Source organism: Nelusetta ayraudi, unplaced genomic scaffold, assembly GCF_046127955.1.
Source record: "Nelusetta ayraudi isolate G7.1 ecotype Tasmania unplaced genomic scaffold, CSIRO-AGI_Nayr_v1 ptg000026l, whole genome shotgun sequence".
Classification (NCBI taxonomy): domain Eukaryota; kingdom Metazoa; phylum Chordata; class Actinopteri; order Tetraodontiformes; family Monacanthidae; genus Nelusetta; species Nelusetta ayraudi.
The window spans coordinates 7813983-7835753 of NW_027466076.1; the positions used below are offsets into that span (position 1 = coordinate 7813983).

Here is a 21771-nt window from a genome sequence, read left to right on the forward strand (position 1 = left end):
GAGAGAGAGAGATAGAAGAAGAAGAAGAAGAAGAAGAAGAGCAAGAAGAAGAAGAAGAAGAGCAAGAAGAAGAGCAAGAAGAAGAAGAGGAAGAAGAAGAGCAAGAAGAAGAAGAACAAGAAGAAGAAGAAGTGTGACCGGACAAGCATTTTTTTGAAGTCCTCTGTGACCAATCGGCTCCCTTGCATTCCCATCCAGTAGCTCCGGGGCCTTTTCATTTCAAACAGATCCTCGCAGATTATAAGCCTCCTCTTTGTCTCCAAATTGCCTCGCTGTTGGGTCCCATGAATCGAGTACACGAGGGACGCCAAAGAGGAGTCCCGAGTGTTCTCTCTCGCCGGGGTCGCGGACGCTCGCTAACAGGTTGTAGTAGGAGCGTATCCACCCCCCCCCCCCCCATCCCCCCCAACCCCCCACACCCTCATACACTCCTGCCCTCCGGCGCTCTCTCCTCGGTGTGTGTAAACCTCTTTGAGCCTCCTCATCCAGGCTCTAAACAAACACTCTCCATGGTGACGTGGTCCTCCAGTCATAGCACGTCCATAGATATGCAGATCGCTTCCTGGCAGCGGCGACTCACGGAGGAGTTTCCTGCCGCTCGGGCCCCGCTGTGATAAGAGAAAAGCTGAATGGAGGGGGTTTGACCTGGGACTTGTGTGCTGAAGCTCTTTCAGTGCTAACGTTTGAAGTCTTTGTGGGTGGCGCCGTTGGATGAAGCCACTTTGAGTGCGACTGACACATCTTAATGATTTTTTTTTTTTTTTAAATCTTTGACCTGATCCTGACCTGACCATGAAGTGCCCTCTTGAGGCTGATTCATGGGTGGTATGTTTTTTCCTCGAGTTTCCTCGACTGACAGCTCTTATCACACTGGATTCACATTTCAGATAAACATTGATATCGCTGCACTTAAAGTCTAATGGATCCTAAATGCATTACTTGATGGAAGACTCCTGGATGATTATTGGATGGATTCCATTTTGTCATCCCTTTAGTCTTCCCCTAAGCCAACCTTTCGACGAAAACCATCTTTATATGCCTTCGACTTCGACGGAACAGGCCTTGTCACCACCTTAGCTGTGGTCCAGATTGCGCACCCCCCCTTTACAGACTTTAGTGCAGCACACTTATCGCGCGGCGCGCTAACTTCAACGTGGGTATTGCTCGCCCCCAGGCCCTGCAGCTGTGCAATCGGTGTAAGTGACTGACGTTTAAACCGCCTCGTTGACCCTCCAAAAGCGCATCGGCTAACCACTGGATGCTAACGCGGAGTAGCAAGGCATCACCAGTGCGTCGTTTGTCGCTTGAGGCTCCCCGAGTGCTAGCAGTCGCTATGCGACTTTGGATGATGAATGTGCACACTTGGCGACACCTGCTCAACACATGCTAGCGTTTCTTGAAGAACACGTAGCGTGTTCTTGAATTTGGCGGTGACGTCGGCGAGCTTTACGGGAGCGGCTCACGTGGCCTATGTACATTTTGGGGAATTTCCATCTGTTATCTTGTTGTCTATTTAAGCGTCTATATGCACAATTCATCCGGAGCCTCATTTGGGATTTGTAATTGGAAAACAAAGACTGCACAGACAAGTTTTCTCCTTTTCTCACTGTAATGAGGTTGGTGGTTGCAGCCCGAAGGCTGTAAACTCCCCCTGTGCATGTAAAATGAGCCTCGAATAATCCCAGGTCTACCCGTCTGTTGCTCAAGGATTATAAAAGACATCATAAATCTGACTCAGGCCCGCAGAAAGAGCACGTCTCAGTCTATCTTGGGAAAAACTTCTGTTCCTGATAAACTGCACGGATCGGCCCGCCTGGGAACCGCGCGCAGACGTCTCGGGGCCGCGTGTTGATGTGACAAATACCAGGTACATTAATAGAAGCGGACTTGCCCGGGCTTGATTCAGGCCCACTGGCCCACATTTCCAGGCACTTTTTGAGGCAAACGGAGCCCCCCCCCCAACCCCCCGCTGCTCGGCGGGGGGACAGGGGAGGGGTGTTGACCAGCAGGCACGTGACGCAAACGCTCTGCAGCTTAGGTGGGGGGTCAAAGGCCGTGTGTGCAAGGTCTTTCAGAGCGCCGTAACTCCCCCAGCTGGTTTGCATTGTTTCAGCCGCCCCCCCCCCAAAGTGTTTTCCAACAATATTCCTGTCAGGGAAGGAATTAGCCTCCGCAAACCGGCTGGCAAATGTTTGACCCCCGAAGCCCCGGGACCGCCCGTTTGTCTTCAATCTTAACGTCAAACATCAACCTCGTCAAAGGGCCGCCGAGACCTCCCTTTCCCCTCCCTCCCCCGCCCCGTCTGCGCTCGCGGGTCAACGGTCTGTTTATAAGACGGGGGGCGGGAGGGACCGTTTTCTTTCAAAAAAAAAAAGTCCAGTAAGTGAGTTTTCATCTGTCCGTGCGTCCGCTCATGGCGAAGCAATGAGAGTGATTCATGAAATTAATTTTGGTCCAGATGTACCCGGAGGCGGCCGTTCTGATGCTGCATGATCTCATCCGTTTTACACTGTCCAAACACACTCTTTATTAACACACACACACACACACACACACACACACACACTGGCCAAGTGAGACAGCACAGATCTGGGTCATTTCTCCAAAGGAAAAAGAAGGGGCGGAGGGGCGGGGGGAGAGGAGAGCCGTTGTTGATATCATCGACAGGATGACCAAGTTTACGTCCCGAGTCCGGCTTGTTTGGACGAGACGACAATGGACGGCTTCGTCTCGGAGGGCCGGGGGGGGCAGGCGCGAGACGGAAAAACCCCCACGAGCGAGTGTTGCACACGTGTCAGCGGCGGCCCCCGGCTCCCCCTGCTGCCCCTGCCAAACGCCGGTTGGAGAATGACTAACAGACTCCCCAGAGACGGCAGGGAAACCGGGGCAGGGGGAAAGAAGAAAAAAGAGAGAGAGAGAGAGAGAGAGAGAGAGAGAGAATCAACTGTCAGCGTTGGCTCGGAGCTCTTTTTGTAACACAAGCGCAAAAAAATACACCGTCTAAGCATCTTTCAAATCTTTTCTGGCATTCCCACTCTGTTTTGACTTATTACAGTTGGCTATCATCCGCTGTAGTTTTTACCATAAACAGATTGAGCATTCTTAAGAGGCCCCGTATGGCTTTTTAATAGGGGCATCGTCGCCACGCTGTCCGTTTATTGGGATCTCGTGTTTTGTCATCAGAAACCATTTCAAACGAGCCCCGATGTCCGCGGGTGTGAAAATATTGCTGGTGATTCCTCGTTCACTTGTTGCACAAGCGGAGGAGGTCACTTCACAACGCTGTCGGAGACACTTACGTCAAGCACCAGACCGCTTGTGCTGTTTATGGTCTACTGGTCTAATGGTCAAATGGTTTTACAATTTCACCGCTCCGCTCTCTTTTGAGGTTTTCTGCAAGAACTGACGGATATTTTGGGACAGACACGTTAGCTCATAGTCTGCTAAAGATGTGTGATGTGGCCACGGTCACGACTGTGCGTAGCTGTTACGAAAATTTGTAAAATGCAATCATGTGTATCAACTACTTAATATGTTGAATGCATAGCTGTAGAGCTTACGTTTCTCGCGAGCCGGGACTTGGCGATTCTGTGTACTGCTTGCAATGCAAGGAGTTTTAGGCACTAGCTCGCGTTGGTATTGTCTGGCTAGCTTAGCGGGCTGCTAGCTAGAATAACACAATTTAAACAGAAAACAATTTCAAAGAAGGAGTTGTAGAATATGGAGAACACACAAGTGCAAAATGAAAACTATGGGTCTGTGCCAGTGTTGGCGAGCGCTAGCAGCAGTGCTAGCCAACTTGTGCGTGCAAGTAGATAGCTACTGCAGCGCATTTGACACTCAGCATGAACACTGTGGTGTATGTTTGGTTGATGGGTTGAATTGTCACCTTTACTGGCTTTACGATCTGTTTGCAGTTTTGATTGAAAAGAAGAAGTAGTAAATAAAGAAGGGGAAGCAGTTTAATTAGCATCCAGGAAAGACAGACATTGACTATACTGACCACATTTGTTCTGATCTGGAGTGTGTACAACATGAAAAAATGTAAATATGCGATTTAGAAGACTTGGGAAAAATGCTCACCCTTTTAAATCCAGTGAACTCAAAACTTTTGAAGGTAGCCGAAACACAATTTAAAGCTTTTTTTTTTGTAAAAATAGTTTTTAAATTAAAAACAACAGTTTCTCATTACAGTGTGACACTGTTTTTTGGCCTTTCCCGCCGTGCTGTCACTGACTCAGCAGTGCCGCTCAGGGTTCATGTCAGCGAGGTTATCAGCGGTCACGGCGCAGCTGGGCGGCCGCTGCGTTATCAGCCGTTGGCTGACCTGGGGTCGGCCGTGTGGCGCAGCCCCAACCAGGGGCCTCCGGCTTGTTCCCCACCCGCCCCACCCCCCCGCGCGTCCGCATCCGCTTCTCGTTCCGCCGCTCCCACCGCTTCCCTCGGCCCACTCACCCATCTCCGCCCCACACACCTAGACCCACATCGTGCGGTTCCTGTCCTCCCCTCCCGTCTTTACGACCTCAGTCATGTGAGCGAAGGCGAAGCCCCGAAATCGCAAATCAGCGAAACGTCAACACGCTGGGAAACAGAAAAGGCGAACTTTGACTGAGCAGCGCAAGTCATTCGACCCTGTCCTGAATTCTACACCTTCTCCTCCTCCTCCTCAGCACTTCCCTCCTTCGCCTCCTCTATGATGGGAAAAACATGCATAATTTCATGGCAAAAACTTTGTAACGCTTTATAAGTTATTTTTTATGTGGCTAATGCAGTCAGTGCTTTTTTTTTTTTTTTTTTCTTAAATTACCCCTGGAGGTGAATTAAGGTATTTTGATTGATCGATTAGAATAGAATAGCCTTGATTTATCCCACATTGGGGAAATTTGCATGAATACAGCAAAGTATCATAGACAGAGAAGAAAAAATTATATCAATTGAAAATAAATAAGTAGATAAATGAACTAAAATAAAATATTTTTAGAACAAGAAAGGAAAAATAAGGTGCAAGGTTTACAGCCTTTGAACAGTTGGGGTTGATTGATTGATTGATTAATCGATAAACTTGCTCTCTGTTCACATGAAATCCTTTTTTGTTGCGCAATCAAACCTCATATGTGTCCCTCTCTCTCTCTCTCTCTCTCCCTCTCCCTCTCTCCCTCTCTCTCTCTCTCTCTCTCTCTCTCTCTCTCCACTCCCTAGGTGTGTCTGATGTGACGCCAGCTGGCCGGCCCCCGGTGAGCGCCACGTCAATACAATGTAGACGCGAGTCCGTGGAGACTCAGAAGACCGCGAGCGAAGGAGGGCAGAGAGTTGCGAGGAGGAGGAAGACGGGAGAGCAGGCGCGGGTGGGAGAAGATAAGAAGGCGGCGGAGGAAGAAAAAGAGGGAAGCGGGCCGACGGTGAATCATTGACTCGAACCCTCTCAAAGCGTCCAACAGTTGATCGCTCGCTCGGCGGAGAGAAGGATCGGAGAAACCTTCGACGCGCCCCCCCCTACCCCCCTTCCCTCCACGTTCCAGAGCGAAGCCGCTCCCGGTTCCTCCTTCCCGCCGCCAGCATGTGCCATGTGATCGTCACCTGCCGCTCCATGCTGTGGACTCTGCTGAGCATAGTGGCCGCCTTCGGCGAGCTCATCGCCTTCATGAGCACCGACTGGCTGGTGGGCTTCCCGCGCACCCCGGACGCCGTCTACGGCGGCGGCGGCGCGGCGGCCGGCGAGGCCTACAGGCCCACGCTGGGCATCTACGGCCGCTGCATCCGCCTGCCGCACCTGCAGCGCGGCATCCTGTGCGGGCCCTACGCCATCCACTTCGGGGAGATCGCCAGCGGGTTCTGGCAGGCCACGTCCATCTTCCTGGCGGCGGGCATCCTGCTGCTGTGCGCCGTGGCCTTCATCTCCGTCTTCACCATGTGCTTCCAGAGCATCATGAAGAAGAGCATCTTCAACGTGTGCGGGCTGCTGCAAGGCATCGCAGGTGAGAGTAAGACCGAGCATATACATATATACAGTATATATATATATATATATTTTTATAAGCACTCGTTTAGATATGTAAATAGTTTGTTTATTTCTTTTAATTAAAAATATGGGATAAATAAAGGCATTCTTAAATACCTTTTTTCCAGCTTTGGAAAAGTCATGGAATTTTGTAAAATCACTGAAAGTCGTGAAATTTGGCCGTGCCTCCTTACGAACTAGCAGAATGTGCCTGTTTGTAAGGCGGCAAGCTAATTCTGCCGCCTTACGAAATTAATCAAAAATATGGGATAAGTAAAGGCATATATGGGATAAATAAAGGCATTCTGAAATGCCTTTTTTTTCCAGCCTTGGAAAAGTCATGGAATTTTGTAAAATCACTGAAAGTCTTGGAAACGTCGTGAAATTTGACCGTGCCGCCTTACGAACGAGCAGAATTAGCTTGTTGCTCTACCCTCGCAGCTCCGTAAGCCTCGTAAGTTTGAAGCAATTATTACAATTAAGGCTCATGTCTTTTCAGTATGAGCATTGTGCATTTAAAAGTTGTGGAAATTTCACGCAAGGTGGTGGAAAGGTATTGAAATTCTCTCAGTGAGAACGAGTCGGGAAAATGCTGTCCGTAGGGGTCCCGAGTGGTGTCGCTGCTGTGGCTGCGAATCTGCAGCAGACCTGCATGTTTCCTCTCGCTGCGCAAAGGAATGGCGTGACTTGACGACAGAGGGACTCGGACAAAGGAAAAGGGGAAAAAAAAAAAAAAAAAAAAAAACCTGATTGGGCTCCTCCGACCTTTATTGTTCCCCCTCATTCCTGCGGCGTCCGGCGTCGGTCAAGGTAAATGAGACGCCTCGGCGTCCCATTACGAGCGCCACGACGCCCACAAGCGACAATGATATGTTTGATTCTCCCGGAGTCCTCGGTGAACTCGGCCGTCCGGAAGTGTTTTTTTTTTTTTGTGTGTGTGTGTGTGTGTGTGTGTTGTTTTTGTTTTTTAAAAGCTCGGCACGTCGCTCGGAGCAACGGCCACCCAAATATTTACCCCTGTACTCTCACCTCACCCGCTCAGCTGAGGGAGATCAAACGCGCATGCATATCGGGGTCTGTGTGTTAAGGGCGTGTGTGTCTGCGTGTTTGTTAGTGAGCGAGGTCACGTCCCCGGGCCGTATCTGAGCTCGACGCTGGAGGTTGGGGATTATTATTATTATTATTATCATCATAATAATGATGATAATAATAATGGTAAGAGTTGGATTACAAGCTGGATGAAAAGCAATACGCCTGTTGTTCAGTGTTTTTCAACCACTGCGCCGCGGCCCGCTAGTGTCCTGTGAGATAATGTCAGGTGTGTCCAGAAATATTGACACACCAACAATAATAACATTTCATTACAGAGCGACTTAAGGAACGTGAGCCTATTTTCCTCCCTCAGTTCCTCCCAGGAAATCCGCTTTCAGAGGCCAAGAGTGAGAATAAATACATTAAGAAACTATACTGTCATAATTAGGCCATGTAGGTCTAAGTGTCATTTTATAATATTTTTGGTTGGTGTTGAAAAATGTGCAAAACACACTGCTGTAGTTTGTCACCCGTCCAGTCGCAGCCGTCCCAGCAGCTCAGGATGCAGTCGACTCATCGGCCCTGCCGCCGACAATTTCACCACCAACATTCCAAATCGTGCACGGTTTTTATTTTTTGACGCTCTCGCCTCTTTACAAGCGCATCAAATAGGCAGCTGCCACGAGTGGACTGTGTCCCTACAGTACATGCAGCTGGACGCGAGCACGAGGCCACAAGAGGGGGCCGACTTAGTCACGATCAGCTGACCGGGGGAGTTTGCCGACCGTAGTTTAGTCGACGTGCGAATTTAAAGATTCATGAAAGCAAAGGCAGCTTTTTTAAAATGAAGGCAAAACCGTTTCTGTAACTGCGGGACGCTCGTTCCTTGTCGTTTTAATTTGTTTGTTCAGGCCCGAAGAAGTGATTGCAGTTTGAGGACAAACGTTTTTAGAAGAAAATTCGTTTTGCAGTCCTCTCAAATAGCGTCGGGGCATGTTGGGACGACCCTGTCATTTCAAGCAAGAATTGCAATCTTAGTTACTGCTGATTGTGAAGCGGGTGCAGGACACACACAACAAAGAGGTGGGTGGGGTGGGGGGAACACTGAGCAGAGCCTCCTGATTGTGGCCAGGGCTGAGGATGCGGAGGAGGAAGGAGGCCGAGAGAAGCTTCAAACAGCTGCGGAAGCGGCAGGGCTTCCTTTGTGTGTCTGTGGGGCAAAAGGCTGAAAAAAAAAAAAAAAACAACAAAAAAAACCCCAAAACTCTTTCGCCGCTTCTAAACTCGGGAAGCGAACCGACTGCGATGGGACGTTCTGGACCTCGGGTGCGAGGTGTCGCGGCGCCGCTGCCAGAGGAGGTGGCGTCATTTCTCCAGAGTAATCCCGAGTCCATTAAAAGCTAATCCTCGCGCACGGTGATGTCACTTGGACTTTTCAACTTTTGGAGTGTTGCAGCCGCCGCTGACACACTTTGCGTGGGCCGGTTGTTTTCTTGTTCTTTAGATGCCTTTAAAGTGACGACTAGTTTTAGCTCCGACTTCCAGGTCAGTTTGTTCCCTTCACGTAAGTGCAGTGTGCGAAATACAGGGGGGGTCCAGAGGGGTCGAACTCCCCTGATTCCCCCATGAGATCCCCTGAAAGCCCCAAAGGAAAGTAAGGGGGTCTCATATTTTTTTTCAAATATCAATACATAGGCTATACCAATACATCATACATTGACATTATATATTATAATACATAATATACTGTATGTATGTATATATTTATACATATATATGTATATATGTATACATATAATATACATATATGTATATGTATATATATAGATATCTATATGTATATACTGTATATGGCTTGAACAGGGTCATTCAGGTAAACTCCAGTGGTGGTTCGGGGGAGGGAGGTGCTGACTCAGTGAAAATCCGTCCCCTTTGGATCGGAGACGAGACGGCAAACAGAGACGTCCGTAAAACTGTCTCCAGTTCTCGAACAAGTTTTGTTTTCGAACACCTTCGCTGCCCTGTCGTAAAAAAAAAACAAAAAAAAAACAAAAAACAACCCCCCCCCCCGCGACGATGACTTACGCACGCTGACGCCGGCGTTGCGCCGCCCTCTGTAACTCTGTGTGTTACAGGAATTAGGGAAGTGTGATTGTGCGTATCGAGCCCTCTTACGTAACAGTGTAAACACACTTTACGACTTTGTCGGCCGTGTTTACCGACAGTGAGGATCACTGACCAATCGCAAACATTGTAGATCCAAAGAGCTCATTTAGACCCCATATTTTTATTCATTCATTTTATTTAGACCTTTGTTTGCAGCTCACCATATAAAAACCCTTGGTGTGAACTGGTGTTTCTTTTTGGATCCTCGAAATGTTTTGAAGGGGACAAAAAGCAAGAAGCAAAACACCTGGCTGGGCCCGTCAGCGCAGCACCTTTGAGCCCTTTGTGACATCACAAGGGCCTGATTCCTGGAACTGGACTTCAAATGCGTGAAGGCCGGTAAATAGTTACCAAGAGCTCTTACAGAACTACAGTTGGGGTGTGGATGAGATGATCAGTAGTTTGACAGAGAGCAGCGAAGGGAACATTCACTGCTGGTGGTGTTTTGTTCCTATTACTGTGCACAAAAGAAGTGACTTACATTCCAAAATCGGGCTATTTTCATAACACATTTGTAGAATATGAATAAGTCTGTCAGGACTCTCGCTGATGTGCCTTTATTTTCTCGCCATGTGGATCCCAGAGGTGGACCCAACTCTCTCTCTCTCCCCCCTCACCCCCCCCCCCTCTCTTCCTCTTCTTTTTTCCTGGAAAGAAGAAGGGAGGCCAGAGTTTCTTGGAGCGGAGCGCCGGCCCGCTGTGCTGCGTTTCAGGCTGGAGGCAAATGTGGGAGCAGAGGTTAGCGAGGGGGGGGGGCGAGGCACCCGTCGCGAAAGGATTGATGCCCGGCGACGTGACAGCTTGCAAATGGACGGAGACAAGAACCAGTGCAGAGGGGCAGCAGCCAGGGTGGGGGGTGGGGGGGTTGCAGTGGGATATTAGGTTAGAGGGTCCTGGCCGTGAGTGCAGGGGGAGTCGGGACGGGGGCGGGGCAGCCGGGGAATTAAAGCCATACCTTCAATCCATCACTGGAGCCGGTCTGGACGTCTGGGCAGGGCAGCAACATGTGGAAAGAATTTATGACCTAGTTTTCATTTCCTTGTTTAATACGATATTGGTCGCCTTTAAGAGAGCGGGCGGGGGAAAGTGGGGAGAGGAGAGCGGGGGAGGAAGAGGGAGGAAAGTCCAAGCCCTCGCGCTCGGAGGAGCCGCTCGTTAAGGCGATGCTGTGCTTCGCCCGTTAGCCGTAATTTCATTAGAGCCAACGCTTCCTCCTGAGCTCCCATTGGTCGTCGGGCCACTCATGTGACCGGGTCGACGGCAGGAAGTGCAGAGTGGAGGGAAACCCCGTGACATGAAGCCACTGAAAGAGTCATGCTGTTACAGTAGATAGTGAGTGTGTGTGTGTGTGTGTGTGTGTGTGTGTGTGTGTGTGAGAGAGAGAGACAGGGTTAGTATTAACACAGCACAGCCGCAAAAGTGGGTGACGAGCAAGAAAATGAGTTGAACATTCACTGACAGTCGGCCTTAATAAAACCAAAGCATTACACTTACCTGTAAGGGGAATGATGAATGAAAGGAAAACTCACTACTCAATATCGCTTCCTCCACACCCTGCGTTGAAATCATCGTTGAAGTGGACGAAGAAGAAAAAAACTTATTTGCCGAGAGCTCAGACAGAAGCAATCAAGAACCGATCAGTAACCGGAGAACAGCTTTCAAAGAAATAAACTGTGTTTATGCCTGTGTGTGTGTGTGTGTGTGTGTGTGTGTGTGTGTGTGTGTGTGCGTGAGGGTTAGCATTAAGTCAGCACAGCCGCAGAAGTGGGTCACTCTAAGACAGGAAGTGACCTGGATACCGGGGGGAGGGGGGGGGGGGGGGGGGTCACCCAGGCTACCTTTTCCTGTTGTTTTCTCGCTCTGTGCTGCGCGCCGACCCCGACGTCCACATGCGCCAGAGGAGCCGGGTTAAGGCCCTCACATCCCGGAGGTCTCGCCGTAATTATCTCCAGCGACGTCGCAGACGGCTCGGCAGGAAATCGTCTCTGCCCGCTTGCGGTACTGTTGTTTGCCCTGATGGGATGCGGTGGAATGCCGTGATGGCAGCCTGGCAGGAAATGTATCTGTACCGGGAGAGCGGTGGAGGTCACGGAGGTAATATGGCGGCGCTCATCATTCACCGAGTCGGCCAGAGCCCGGAGCACATCTGGTCCGCTTTAGAGCATGCGATGGTGCCGCTGGGTGGTTGTTTACAGGCTCCTGTCTCTTATCACGTGCGGGATGGTTGGAATGTCTCGACGTTAAAAGGCCGCCGTCACAGTTCTGCACGAGTTGTTTTTCTCACAATCTGCAGAGGACTGATAGTAGACAGTCGCCGTAGTGCTTGCTCTTGCGTGGATAAATCAGGTGTCTGCGCTACTTCGCCACGAATGCTAACCTCGCGCGTCAGACACGGCGAAGCTTTCGATAATATGAGCAAGGTTCCAGAGAATTCAGAAGGTCCAGCTGCCGTGCAGTGGAGCGGAGCGGAGTGGAGTCAAACAAGCGGAGCTCGCGTGACCTTATTAAAAGCAGCGTTCTGCGACTTCCTGTTTATAATTCGCATCCTGTCCCCGCTCACCCGGGCCGAGGAGACGCACGCGATCGCGCCGACTGCCAATCCAAAATACAAAGCTGCTCACCGCTGCGCTTTGCTTCCTCCCCAGGTCTGTTCCTCATCCTGGGTCTGATGCTGTACCCCGCTGGCTGGGGCTCAGACAAGGTCCAGCTGTACTGCGGCCAAGACGCCGCCCCCTACCGGGCCGGCCTCTGCTCCATGGGCTGGGCCTTCTACACGGCCATGGGCGGCACCGTGCTCACCTTTGTCTGCGCCGTCTTCTCGGCGCAGGCCGAGATCGCCACCTCCAGCGACAAGGTCCAGGAGGAGATCGAGGAGGGGAAGAGCCTCATCTGCCTCCTCTGAAGTGAGGACCAGGAGAGGAAGAAGACGAAGAAGGAGAAGAAGAAGAAGAACAGATTAAGAGGCTATTAATATTCAAAACCTGCCCTTCTCGATGTAGGCTGGCCTATGAAACGAAGGCCGCTTTTGTTGTTTACCACTAAAACTCCTTTATGTGTCTATTTTGTTCTCTTCGTGCGGGACAAATCAAAGTGCCAAGTTTTGTCCTCTCAGCGTGTCCCTTTGTCTTTCTGCCACTAGAGGTGCTGTTTTTCTATTATTGTATTCTCTCTAACCGCGTGGTAAAAGCCCGGAGCGGCTTTGTTTCATCCTGTAAATATGTGTGATTATATATATTTTGTACATAGTCGTGATCGCAGAATGATCGCTCAGCTCGTTCCTGGCCGGGCTGATGGTGTCACTCTTGCCTTGAAAACACTGGTGTTTAATTTTTGTTTTGTTCTGTGTGTTTGTTTGTTTGTTTGTTTGTTTGTTTGTTGTTTTTGCTTGTTTTCCTTTGTCACTGAAATAATCTCCGCCACCAGTGTACGGCTGTGTGCGTGCCATTGGGTGAATGTGTTAGTTCTCACGTAAAGCGCTTTGATCAGACGTGTGGGGACTTGAAACGCCGCTGCACGCAAGTCCTCCACTCGCAGCGGAGCAGCTCGCCCGGATCTGTCAGCCCGTCCGAACCGGGGGTGAGAGAGGGGATTTGGGGGGGGAGGGGGGGGAGGGGGAGGGGGTAGAAAGAGGGGGCGCCGCCTCGACAAGGGAACCACTACTCAGCCAGGAATAAACTACTCGCGCCGTCGGCGGCGGAGGATGCACAGAATGTACTGGCGAAGGCGAGGATGGAGAGGCATCCGACATGGGATTGTCGCCGACGCGGACTGCAAACGAGGAGGATTCTCCTTCGTCCCTCCTCTCTGGAGATGCTGAACTGAAAGCGAGCTCGCGGCGAGACCAAGCAAACCTGTGAAAGGATGCGGCGCGGACGCGCGCACACACACACACACACACACACACACACACACACACAGACTCGGAAGGAACGATGACGACACTTAAATGAAGTATTGTTTTGTTTTTTTGTTTGTTTGTTTGTTTGTTTGTTTGTTTGTTTTTTTGAAACTAACGTCTGGTTTCAGGGAGTCTGTCCAGTCGTAGGTAGTGCCCCATCTATTCCCGTTTGTTTCAGCCAAACAAATAAAGTGAAGGGAAAAACAAGTCTGCTTTTGAGTTGTTGTTGGGTTTTTTTTTTTTTTCGTGGTGTGGGAGAAGGAGGAGGCGGAGGAAGTAAAGATGGAGGAGGAGGATGTGGAGGAGGAGGAGGAGATGCTGCAAGTGGAGCAGGCAGCTCGGTGCTGAGACCTCAGTTTGGCCCTTGAAGTGGGAGTGGGTGTGTTTTCCAGCCAGCAGGCGATCAGTTTTTCCACTGATGCAGAACTGAACTTTGTGTGTGCGGGCTTGTGTGTGTGTGTGTGTGTGTGTGTGTGTGTGTGTGTGTGTGTGTGTGTGTGTGTGTGTGTGTGTGTGTGTGTGTCCATAGTTAACGCAACTCCTTCACTTTTAGGGCACTTTTGTGCTGCTTGAAATCACTTTACTCGACCTTAAAAGCAAAAGTTACCTTCCGTCGGTTTATTTGACAGCTCCGACTTGCTACACCACTGAAGTGATCATGCACACGAAAACAAAAGCAGTCACTGGACGCACACACACACAAAGGTCGGAATTTGGTCAGCAGCCGGGTGGCTTTTGCCCACATACATTGATCAAGGACTGGTTATTATGGCATAAAAGGGAAGTAATAAAGTAATAAAGGAGTCCGTGCAGCAACACTGCAATGCTGTTTCTCACCTCAGCGTGTTTACGGGATGGGCGACTCCCTCTCCAGATGTTCCTCCCTCCATGTGGACCTCAGAGGAGGCTCTGGCACAACCCTGCGGCTCGCTTCCTCCACCAGTGCTCTCCAACCAAACACAGCCCTTGATGACTTCCAGATTAGGCACATGACAAATCGCGTAATCCAAAGAGTGCGCCGAAGAGTCCTGGACCAGCGCCACTGCCAGAGGCTTTCTGGTTTTGCCTTCCGATTGCTTTCCTTTTGTGGAAGAGGTCAGGGAGGATGGGGAGGACAGGAGCAGCCTCTTGGGGTTTGTTTTCTTTCACACCTGGTGGAGGAGGAATGCGGACGACATAGCACATAAAAAGTGTGTGTGGGTGTGTGTGTGTAAATCCATTATAATCCGAGACGTGACAGAAGCGACATTGTGCCTTGTGTTTTCCTTTTTAATTTCCCTTTTCAAGGGCGCAACATCTGTGTGGGTTCTCTGTCGCCTTTCTCAGGGACTCAGGGCAGGAGAAGTCTGAGGATAAATAGATTCATAGATTGATCAATCGATCGATTGATGGATTGATAGATAGATGGCATGAACAATCAAGCATAAAGTCACAACACTTTTATCACTGAAAATTAAATGAGCCACAAATGTGCATCCGTGCTCATCATTTTATTGTTAGAACGGAAGTCTATTCATCCACAATTGTATCAATTTGCTTCTGTGACAGATGGGAGGCTGGCAAGAGTGATGCCCCAAAGGTGGAAAAAGCGTTGCCTCATTTCTTTCCCAATGGAATTTCCATCCATCTTAGCGTGGATTTCCAGGAACTGCTGACCGTCATTGGTGAATTCAGGCCATGTCACAGGCACCTTCAGGTCTCCATTGTTCGGGTCGCTGTCGAAGTATTTAATGACAGGAGTGTTTGTAAAAGTGTCTCACGTGACCGTGAACAGTCTGCATCGTCGCATGCGTGGTGTTTTACCCAGTTTTTGCAAAGTTTGTCCAGTAGGCCATCATATAGCCAGAAAGGTCTCTCTGTCTGTCCCCGTACATCCATGAAGAGGCGAATGGTTGGCCGAAAATGTACTGCACATCGTCAAAATGGTCAGCACCCACCCAGTCATGATAGGGTTTGCCTGGTCCTGCCATTAAACTGGGCTCAGACAGCAAGTAAGAGTAGGTACGAGCAGACCTGAAAAAAAAACAACCACACAGCGTTTTGTCTGTTATTGTTAACAATGTTATCCTTCAATTCTTACCATGTATTTCTGTCACATCTAGTCACGGAGCTATGAAGCAGGAGTTTAAAAGAGTAAAAGTTTCTTTTAAGAATGGCCAATAAAAATACTCAGTTTACGACTCACTATAGTCAGTCTCCCTAGTTCACTGCATGAATAAAAAAAAAAAGAAAACATCTTAACAAAGGGTGATAGTGGCTGGAGTGTGATGCTCTGTGATCAAACTGCCGTCTGTTGTTAATTAAATCAAATAGCGGGATAGAAAGTTACAAAACAAGGTTTTTAATTAAAGAAAAATCACTCATTGCCACAAACAGCATACAATAACATACAACAACACAGTTTGTGATGTTTGAAAAGAGAGTTGCCTGTAGAATAAGGGGGGTCCGAGTGCCTTTGTATTTAATAACCCTTGTGCCAACTTTCACACAACTACTCACAGAACGTAAAGAGTGCGTTTTGAAGGATATGTCTGTAATTACAGAAAGTTAAAGGGCCTACCTGGCATAGACGGCATGAAGGTAAAGGGACGTCTGTGCACCAATCAGGAACATGGAGTCGGTCCCAATGTCCACAGCAGTTTTCTTGATGGTGGTCTGGCTTGGTTCTGATCCCCACTCGGTAGAGTATTCCGCAAAAGCAGCCTCAAAGCCTGCTTGTCCCTTTTCCTTGGTATAAGAAGCCAGAAGCCTCTTTACGTCGTCTCTGAAGGGAAAACAAGGTGGGCAGATCAATTAATGGCGTGCACTTTCTGAACCACCAAACTAAAAATGTTCTTGTGAGACAGAAATTACGCAGCCATGAGTGCATCTTTGTTCCCCAAGGCAGGAAGGTCCATTGATGTGACGCTGTGTCCATCCATGTTGTTGATTCCTGCAAGGTAGTCGATGTCTGCGGCATTGTGGAAAAGCTTGCTGGGAACATCTGGGATAAAGTCGCCATCCACCACGGGAAGCATTTTTAAAGAATTCATAGCTGGATCTGAAAGGAAGTAAGTAAGAAAATAAATAAAGTAAGTCATTTAAATGACGGTTCTATCATCAGTGGTTGGCGCCATTTTAACGATCCAAACATTCACCAACTCTTCTTGATGTTTTATTCTGTTTCAATTACTATTTTGTTAGATGTTCACATCCACTTGGCAGAAACGAAGGCTTACTGTCTGCGGTGCCTGGCGCGAGTGTCGGCGCTTTCAAGAAGAGAGTAGCTGCATCCGTTGATTTCAGACAGTCCACCATCTTCTCATCAGTTGGGCAACCGACACTTACGGCAACCTGAGCGCACAGTACAAAGAACAACATGAATCAATTTGAATATAACACGTTCATTCTAATGAAAAAAAAATTTTTTTCAAGATATCCAGCTGGGCGAGGAGAAAAAAAAATATCAGACAGCGTCATACCTCTTCTGCAATTTTGCCTGGGTTCCTGTACAGTGCCCATGGACAGAGGGCAGAACCACTCTGGGAGATGGCCCTCTTTATTAGACCTTTGTTATGAGGTGAAAGCATCTGCGTAAGAAATGAAAAAAAATACACAGTAAATGCTTGCAGTCTTGTTCAGTGTTTGGTCCTGATTAGAGAAAATTAACAAGAAATCCCCAAGAAAATAGACTTGAGTCTTGTCCATATTACTCAAGCAATGCGTGTGCAAGCAGCATTTATACTAATCATATCCCCGGTGATCCAACCTAATTTTGAAATTCTGGTCTATTTTCCATGAATTCAACTTGTCCTGCATGTACTTCATAATTAACTGACCTGTTCCACGATAGGTCAAACATCAACAAAGAATTTGTTGCCCCTTCCTGACTGCTTGACCCAACATGCCCAGAACAAGTTTATGAGAAACCTTTTGGAAAAGAGGCGTCTACTTGTGAATGAATGGACAAATTTTTTGATTACGTGACAGTTCGTTAGATAGCCATACCTGTCCAATTCAACAATGGCCAATCAAATTCCTCACTGCCTTGGAAAGAGCTTGTCAACAAAGTGTTCGTAACAAGCTATTTGAAAGCAGCTGGTTGTTTTGTTGTTGTTGTCGTTGTTGTTGTTGTTGTTGTTTCTCACCTGGTGGTCGACACTTGCTCCGCCCGCAGATTCTCCAAAGACGGTGATATTTTCGGGGTCTCCACCAAATGAGCGGATGTTCCTGTGCACCCAGGCGATGCCAGCGTGCTGGTCCCACAGACCATAGTTTCCTGTTGATGAGAGCTGCTTTTACATGCAACAGTGTTTTATGCCCATCATTGGATGTAAAGGATTTTGTGAATACGGGTACAAGGGACAATGAGTAAATGTACATTACTCAAATGAAAACTGCCATTACCAGGGAGAGTAGAGTCTCCTGTACTGAGGAAGCCCAGTGCTCCCACGCGGTACGCCACTGACACAAAGATAATGTTGCCCCTGTCTGCCATCTCCTGACCGCTGTACAGATAGTTGCCAAGTAAATTCGGTCCCATAGTGTCACCGCTCATGAAGCCGCCTCCATAAATCCAAACCATGACAGCAAGATTTGATGACACTGATAAACAGGAAACATAAAAAAAAGTGTTTTTTTTTCTCCAGTGTTTTCATTATTTGCATCAGTATGAAAGTAATGTACGTAAAGACGTTAACAGTCGACAGAAGACTACCTTGTTGTCCATGAGGAACCCAGATGTTCAGGTAGAGACAGTCCTCACTTCCCATGATTGTTCCTAACGGGCTGACCTGGATACATGGCTTTGCAAACTCTGTTGCCTTGAGAATGCCTGGGGATTAGGACAATATCGATCCTTTTTTATCGTCCTAATTGATACTTGCAATTTTTTTTTCAGCTCTCAATTACACACCCTCCCAGCCTTGGTGAGGCTTGGGTTTTTCGAGCAGTCCAGGCTTTGCAGCAAAAGGAATTCCTTTGAAAACATCCAGAGATCGTTGAGTGCCACGGGGGACATTTTCTCCTTGGACGCTGCCACTCTCTGTTTGTACAACGCCCAGCTAGAGAGGGAAGAGTAAAAAAAAACATTAAGGTTAAACAATACACATAAACGAAATGATAACCTAGCTTTTGAACAGTTCAAAATCAAAACTAAAATAAAGAAACGGTCAAATTTAGGGGAAAATATTTCAGCTACGCTGAAGGCTGGACACACATGGGACAAGTTTCTAATTAATCACAGGGCCAAAGCAAATCTTCAAACCTGCTGTTAGTTAATAATCACCAGCTAAACCCAATTTCCTTTTCTTTGGAATATCTGAGGAAACCAGAGTAACCGGAGAGAACTCACGCACTCAGACATGTCTATATTTCTGCATACTTACAGTGGCTGCTGAGGCTGCTCCGAGAGACAAGACAAAAGCTACCAGGATCTTGAGACTCTCCATGGCTGTGCGGAGAGGAAGCAGGTCTGCTGGTGCGGATATATGCGACACCAACTGCGAGGGCAAAAAAAACCCCAACAAAACAACCACACACACACACACACACACACAAGTTTAGATGTTTACCCAGGTGATATAACAATCATGCCAGAGCCAGGGTTGGTCCACAAAGCTTGTTACTGAATGCAGATAAGTTACTTAGTGATGCTCGAAATATCCTGTTATCCACATTTGGTCATACATAAAAGAAAAATAATTGGACATTTGTGGATCACTGTCTCTCAGTATGCAGAGCACACTTACCTATACTAATATATGTAAATCATCCTTAATTTTATTTTTATTCAAATTCAAGAATAATGACAAAACTTCTCCTTGTACCCAAAACACACACTCCGGGCGTGAACATCGATGCAGGTGGGTTGATTCTCAACTTGGCAAATAACAGGTGTCTGAACTCTCAGCCGTCACCTCAGATAACTTTTCACTTTTGTAATTGGGGACCAATGTTGAGATTACTCAATAATGTATTACTAATTCTAAGGAATACTGTATGTATGTATGTATGTGTGTATGTATGTATGTATGTATGTAAGTATGTTATTTACTTAGTAATGCATTACCTTGGCTGGTTATGGCCCCCCCATATGCAGGTGTCTGCACCTCTCCACCATCCTGGAAAAAATATTTGTCCCCCCTCCAATATTTAACACTGTAAGCATAGAACTTTAAATGCTGCAATTAAGTACACTAAGATCAACTCATTATTATTATTATCATGGACACAAAATAAAGTGTTTTAATATATCTAAAAAAATTCCTTCTTCTTGAATCTGCTTCTGGGTTTCTTCTGCATTGCTGCCAATATAGTGTGTTCGCTTGTGTCACTTCCGATCATGCCACTGTATCTCCCATGATGGGTCAGAACACACCAGCCAAATACAAGGAGCCTAGACGCAACACATGACATCACACTCAGAATCAAGTCTCAGTGTCAGTTTTCTGGCCTTGATTTGTTTTAGAACGCGTCCATGACATAAACATATACAATAGAAATATTTATTATAAACCGTGTTTCAGGTCAGATGCATCCTGTCAACTGTTTACTGTACAGGCGTTTACTTTTGTATTGCGATCAATGGGAAACATGCTTTGGAAGCCACGTGGGATTTGATCCATCCGACCAGATTTTATTCATACTTTACTTATCCTGAGTGGAGTTGTGTTTCACCTTCACTTAAAGGCAGTTTGAACCCCATGACCCTGAGTGCAGGACAAGTGTTTTCATGAGCAAATCTATAGATGGATAACATGCAATTGCAAAGCATTTGTCATTGAAAATAAATGAGTTGCAAATGTGTATCTGTGCTCATTTTTTATTGTCAGATCTGAAGTCTACTCATCCATAATTGTATCATTTTGCTCCTGTGACAGATGAGAGAGGCTGGAAAGAGTGATGCCCCAAAGGCGGACAAAGCGTTGCCTCATTTTATTCCCAATGGAATTTCCATTCATCTTAGCGTTGATTTCCTGGAACTGCTGACCAGACTTGGTGTATTCAGGCCAACTCACAGGCACCTTCAGGCCAGTGTTAGGGTTCCTGCAGACGTATTTAAAGACAGAAGTGTTTGTTAAAGTGACTGCTGCATCTAATATGACTGTAAAAAAGTCTGCATCGATGCATGTTTGGTGTGTTACCCAGTTTTTGCAAAGTTTGCCCAGTAGGCAATCATATAACCAGAAAGGTTTCTCTGTCTGTCCCCGTATGTCTGTGGCGTGATGAAGGGTTGGCCAAAAACATACTGCATGTCATCACCATGGTCAGCACCCACCCAGTCATGATAGAGGTTGCTTGGTCCGGCCAATAAACTGGGTTCGGACATCAAGTAAGAGTAGGTACTAGCAGACCTGACAAAAACAATCACATGGTACCAATTTATTAGCCTTACAATGTATTTCTGTCCCATATGGAGTGCACTGCTCATGATCTTGACATCATCCTCTTGAGAAGCGGGAGTTTAAAAGGGTGAACGTTTCTTGGTTGTTCCTGCAAAGGATGTGCCTTCCCTCTGCTTTGTTCTGTGACCAAATTCCACGTCACTTCAAAGTCCATGAGCACACTTATGTGTGCTACCACCTTGCTTCTGGACATTTAGGTGAAACCTCTTTCTAAGAATGTCCAATCAAAACACTCGTTTGCTTGTAAAAGTAGGCTTTGAAGGATACATCTGTCATTACAGGAAGTTAAAGACGCCGTAAGGACCCACCTGGCGTTGGCGGCATGAAGGTAAATGGAAGACTGAATAGCAGACAAGAACGCGTAATCAGTCCCAATGTCCACAGCGGTTCTCTTCATAGTGGTCTGGCCTGGTGAAGACCCCCACTCAGCAGAGTATTCTGCAAAAGCAGCCTCAAAACCTGCTTGTCCCTGTTCTCAGGTGTAAGCAGTCAGTAGCCTCTTTACGTCGTCTCTGAAGGGAAAACAAGGTAGGCACATCAAGTAATGACACTTCCCGAACAGCCAAACTAAGCACATCCTCAATTCAAGTAAATAACATGAAATTACACAGAAAATTAGTTTATTTTTGTTCCTCAAGGAAGGACTGTCTATTGTTGTGAAGATGTGTCCATCCATGTTGTTGACCCCTGCAAGGTAGTCAATGTCTGCGGCAAAAAAAAAAAAAAAAGTTTCCGTCTCATTGATCATTAGCACAGTTTTAATGACCAAAAAACAATTCTATAACTCTTCGCAATGTTAATTCTCAGTTTCATTAACTGCTTTGTTAGATGTTCACATCCACTTGGCAGAAATGAAGGCTCACTGTCAGGGGTGCCCAGTGAGAATCTGGGAGATTTCAAGACGAGAGTAGCTGCAGCCGTTGATTTCAGACAGCTCGCCATGTTCTTATTAGTTGGGCAACCAACATTTACGGCAACCTGAGCGCACAGTTCAATGTATGTATCAACGGACCTCTTGTTAAAGAGCGAAAAAAAAAAAAAAAAGATTTTCTTTTTACATTTACATTTTTTTTGCTAATCTTTGACATACCAAAGACCGATTTTGAAAAAACAAAAACCTGCAGCACCTTAGCATTTTTTTTTTAAATTAAGAAAATAGCTTTTTTTGTGGGTGTTTGCGTTTGTGACAAGAAGTAATCAAATGCTTAAAATCCTAAAATTCCTGAAATAAAAGCAGCCACAAGTATGTTGTATTTTATTCACAATGATCTCGCGGCCTCTGGTCAGAAAAT

The 21771-nt window shown here is 47.3% G+C and overlaps 2 protein-coding genes and 1 long non-coding RNA gene across 5 annotated transcripts in view; 1 reads left to right on the forward strand and 2 right to left on the reverse strand.

Moving 5' to 3' along the window:
• The window catches only part of lhfpl2a (LHFPL tetraspan subfamily member 2a), a 35709-nt gene extending 22408 nt beyond the window's left edge, over positions 1-13301 (forward strand). For all 3 annotated transcript variants that reach the window (XM_076029507.1, XM_076029509.1, XM_076029508.1), the window contains 2 exons: positions 5200-5975; positions 11842-13301. In XM_076029507.1, the coding sequence (XP_075885622.1) occupies positions 5558-5975; positions 11842-12098 (675 nt within the window). In that variant the 5' untranslated portion in view covers positions 5200-5557 and the 3' untranslated portion in view covers positions 12099-13301. The remainder of the gene's footprint in view (positions 1-5199; positions 5976-11841) is intronic.
• Positions 13302-14569: 1268 nt separating this feature from the next.
• Positions 14570-18610, reverse strand: LOC142890457 (bile salt-activated lipase-like). Its single transcript, XM_076029506.1, has 11 exons — positions 18461-18610; positions 17989-18136; positions 17791-17907; positions 17481-17678; positions 17222-17352; positions 16556-16663; positions 16313-16427; positions 15948-16134; positions 15655-15858; positions 14898-15107; positions 14570-14809 (listed from the first exon to the last, which is right to left on the reverse strand). Exons 1-11 carry the CDS (start codon positions 18521-18523, stop codon positions 14623-14625), a joined length of 1668 nt encoding a protein of 555 aa, XP_075885621.1. The 5' UTR covers positions 18524-18610; the 3' UTR covers positions 14570-14622.
• Positions 18611-19876: 1266 nt separating this feature from the next.
• LOC142890459 (uncharacterized) lies at positions 19877-21005 on the reverse strand. The gene is made up of 3 exons (XR_012927076.1): positions 20788-21005; positions 20219-20428; positions 19877-20120 (listed from the first exon to the last, which is right to left on the reverse strand). It is a non-coding gene; the product is annotated as an uncharacterized LOC142890459 (long non-coding RNA).
• Between the last annotated feature and the right edge of the window lie 766 nt (positions 21006-21771).

Excerpts from the sequence above, each read along its gene's own strand:
- LOC142890457 (XM_076029506.1), bottom strand. The coding sequence starts at position 18,523 with ATGGAGAGTCTCAAGATCCTGGTAGCTTTTGTCTTGTCTCTCGGAGCA. Across the intron at positions 17,908-17,988 it reads GCCTCACCAAGGCTGGGAGG|GCATTCTCAAGGCAACAGAG; the intron begins GTGTGTAATTGA and ends CCTAATCCCCAG. Across the intron at positions 14,810-14,897 it reads ACAAACTTTGCAAAAACTGG|CGACCCGAACAATGGAGACC; the intron begins GTAAAACACCAC and ends ATACTTCGACAG.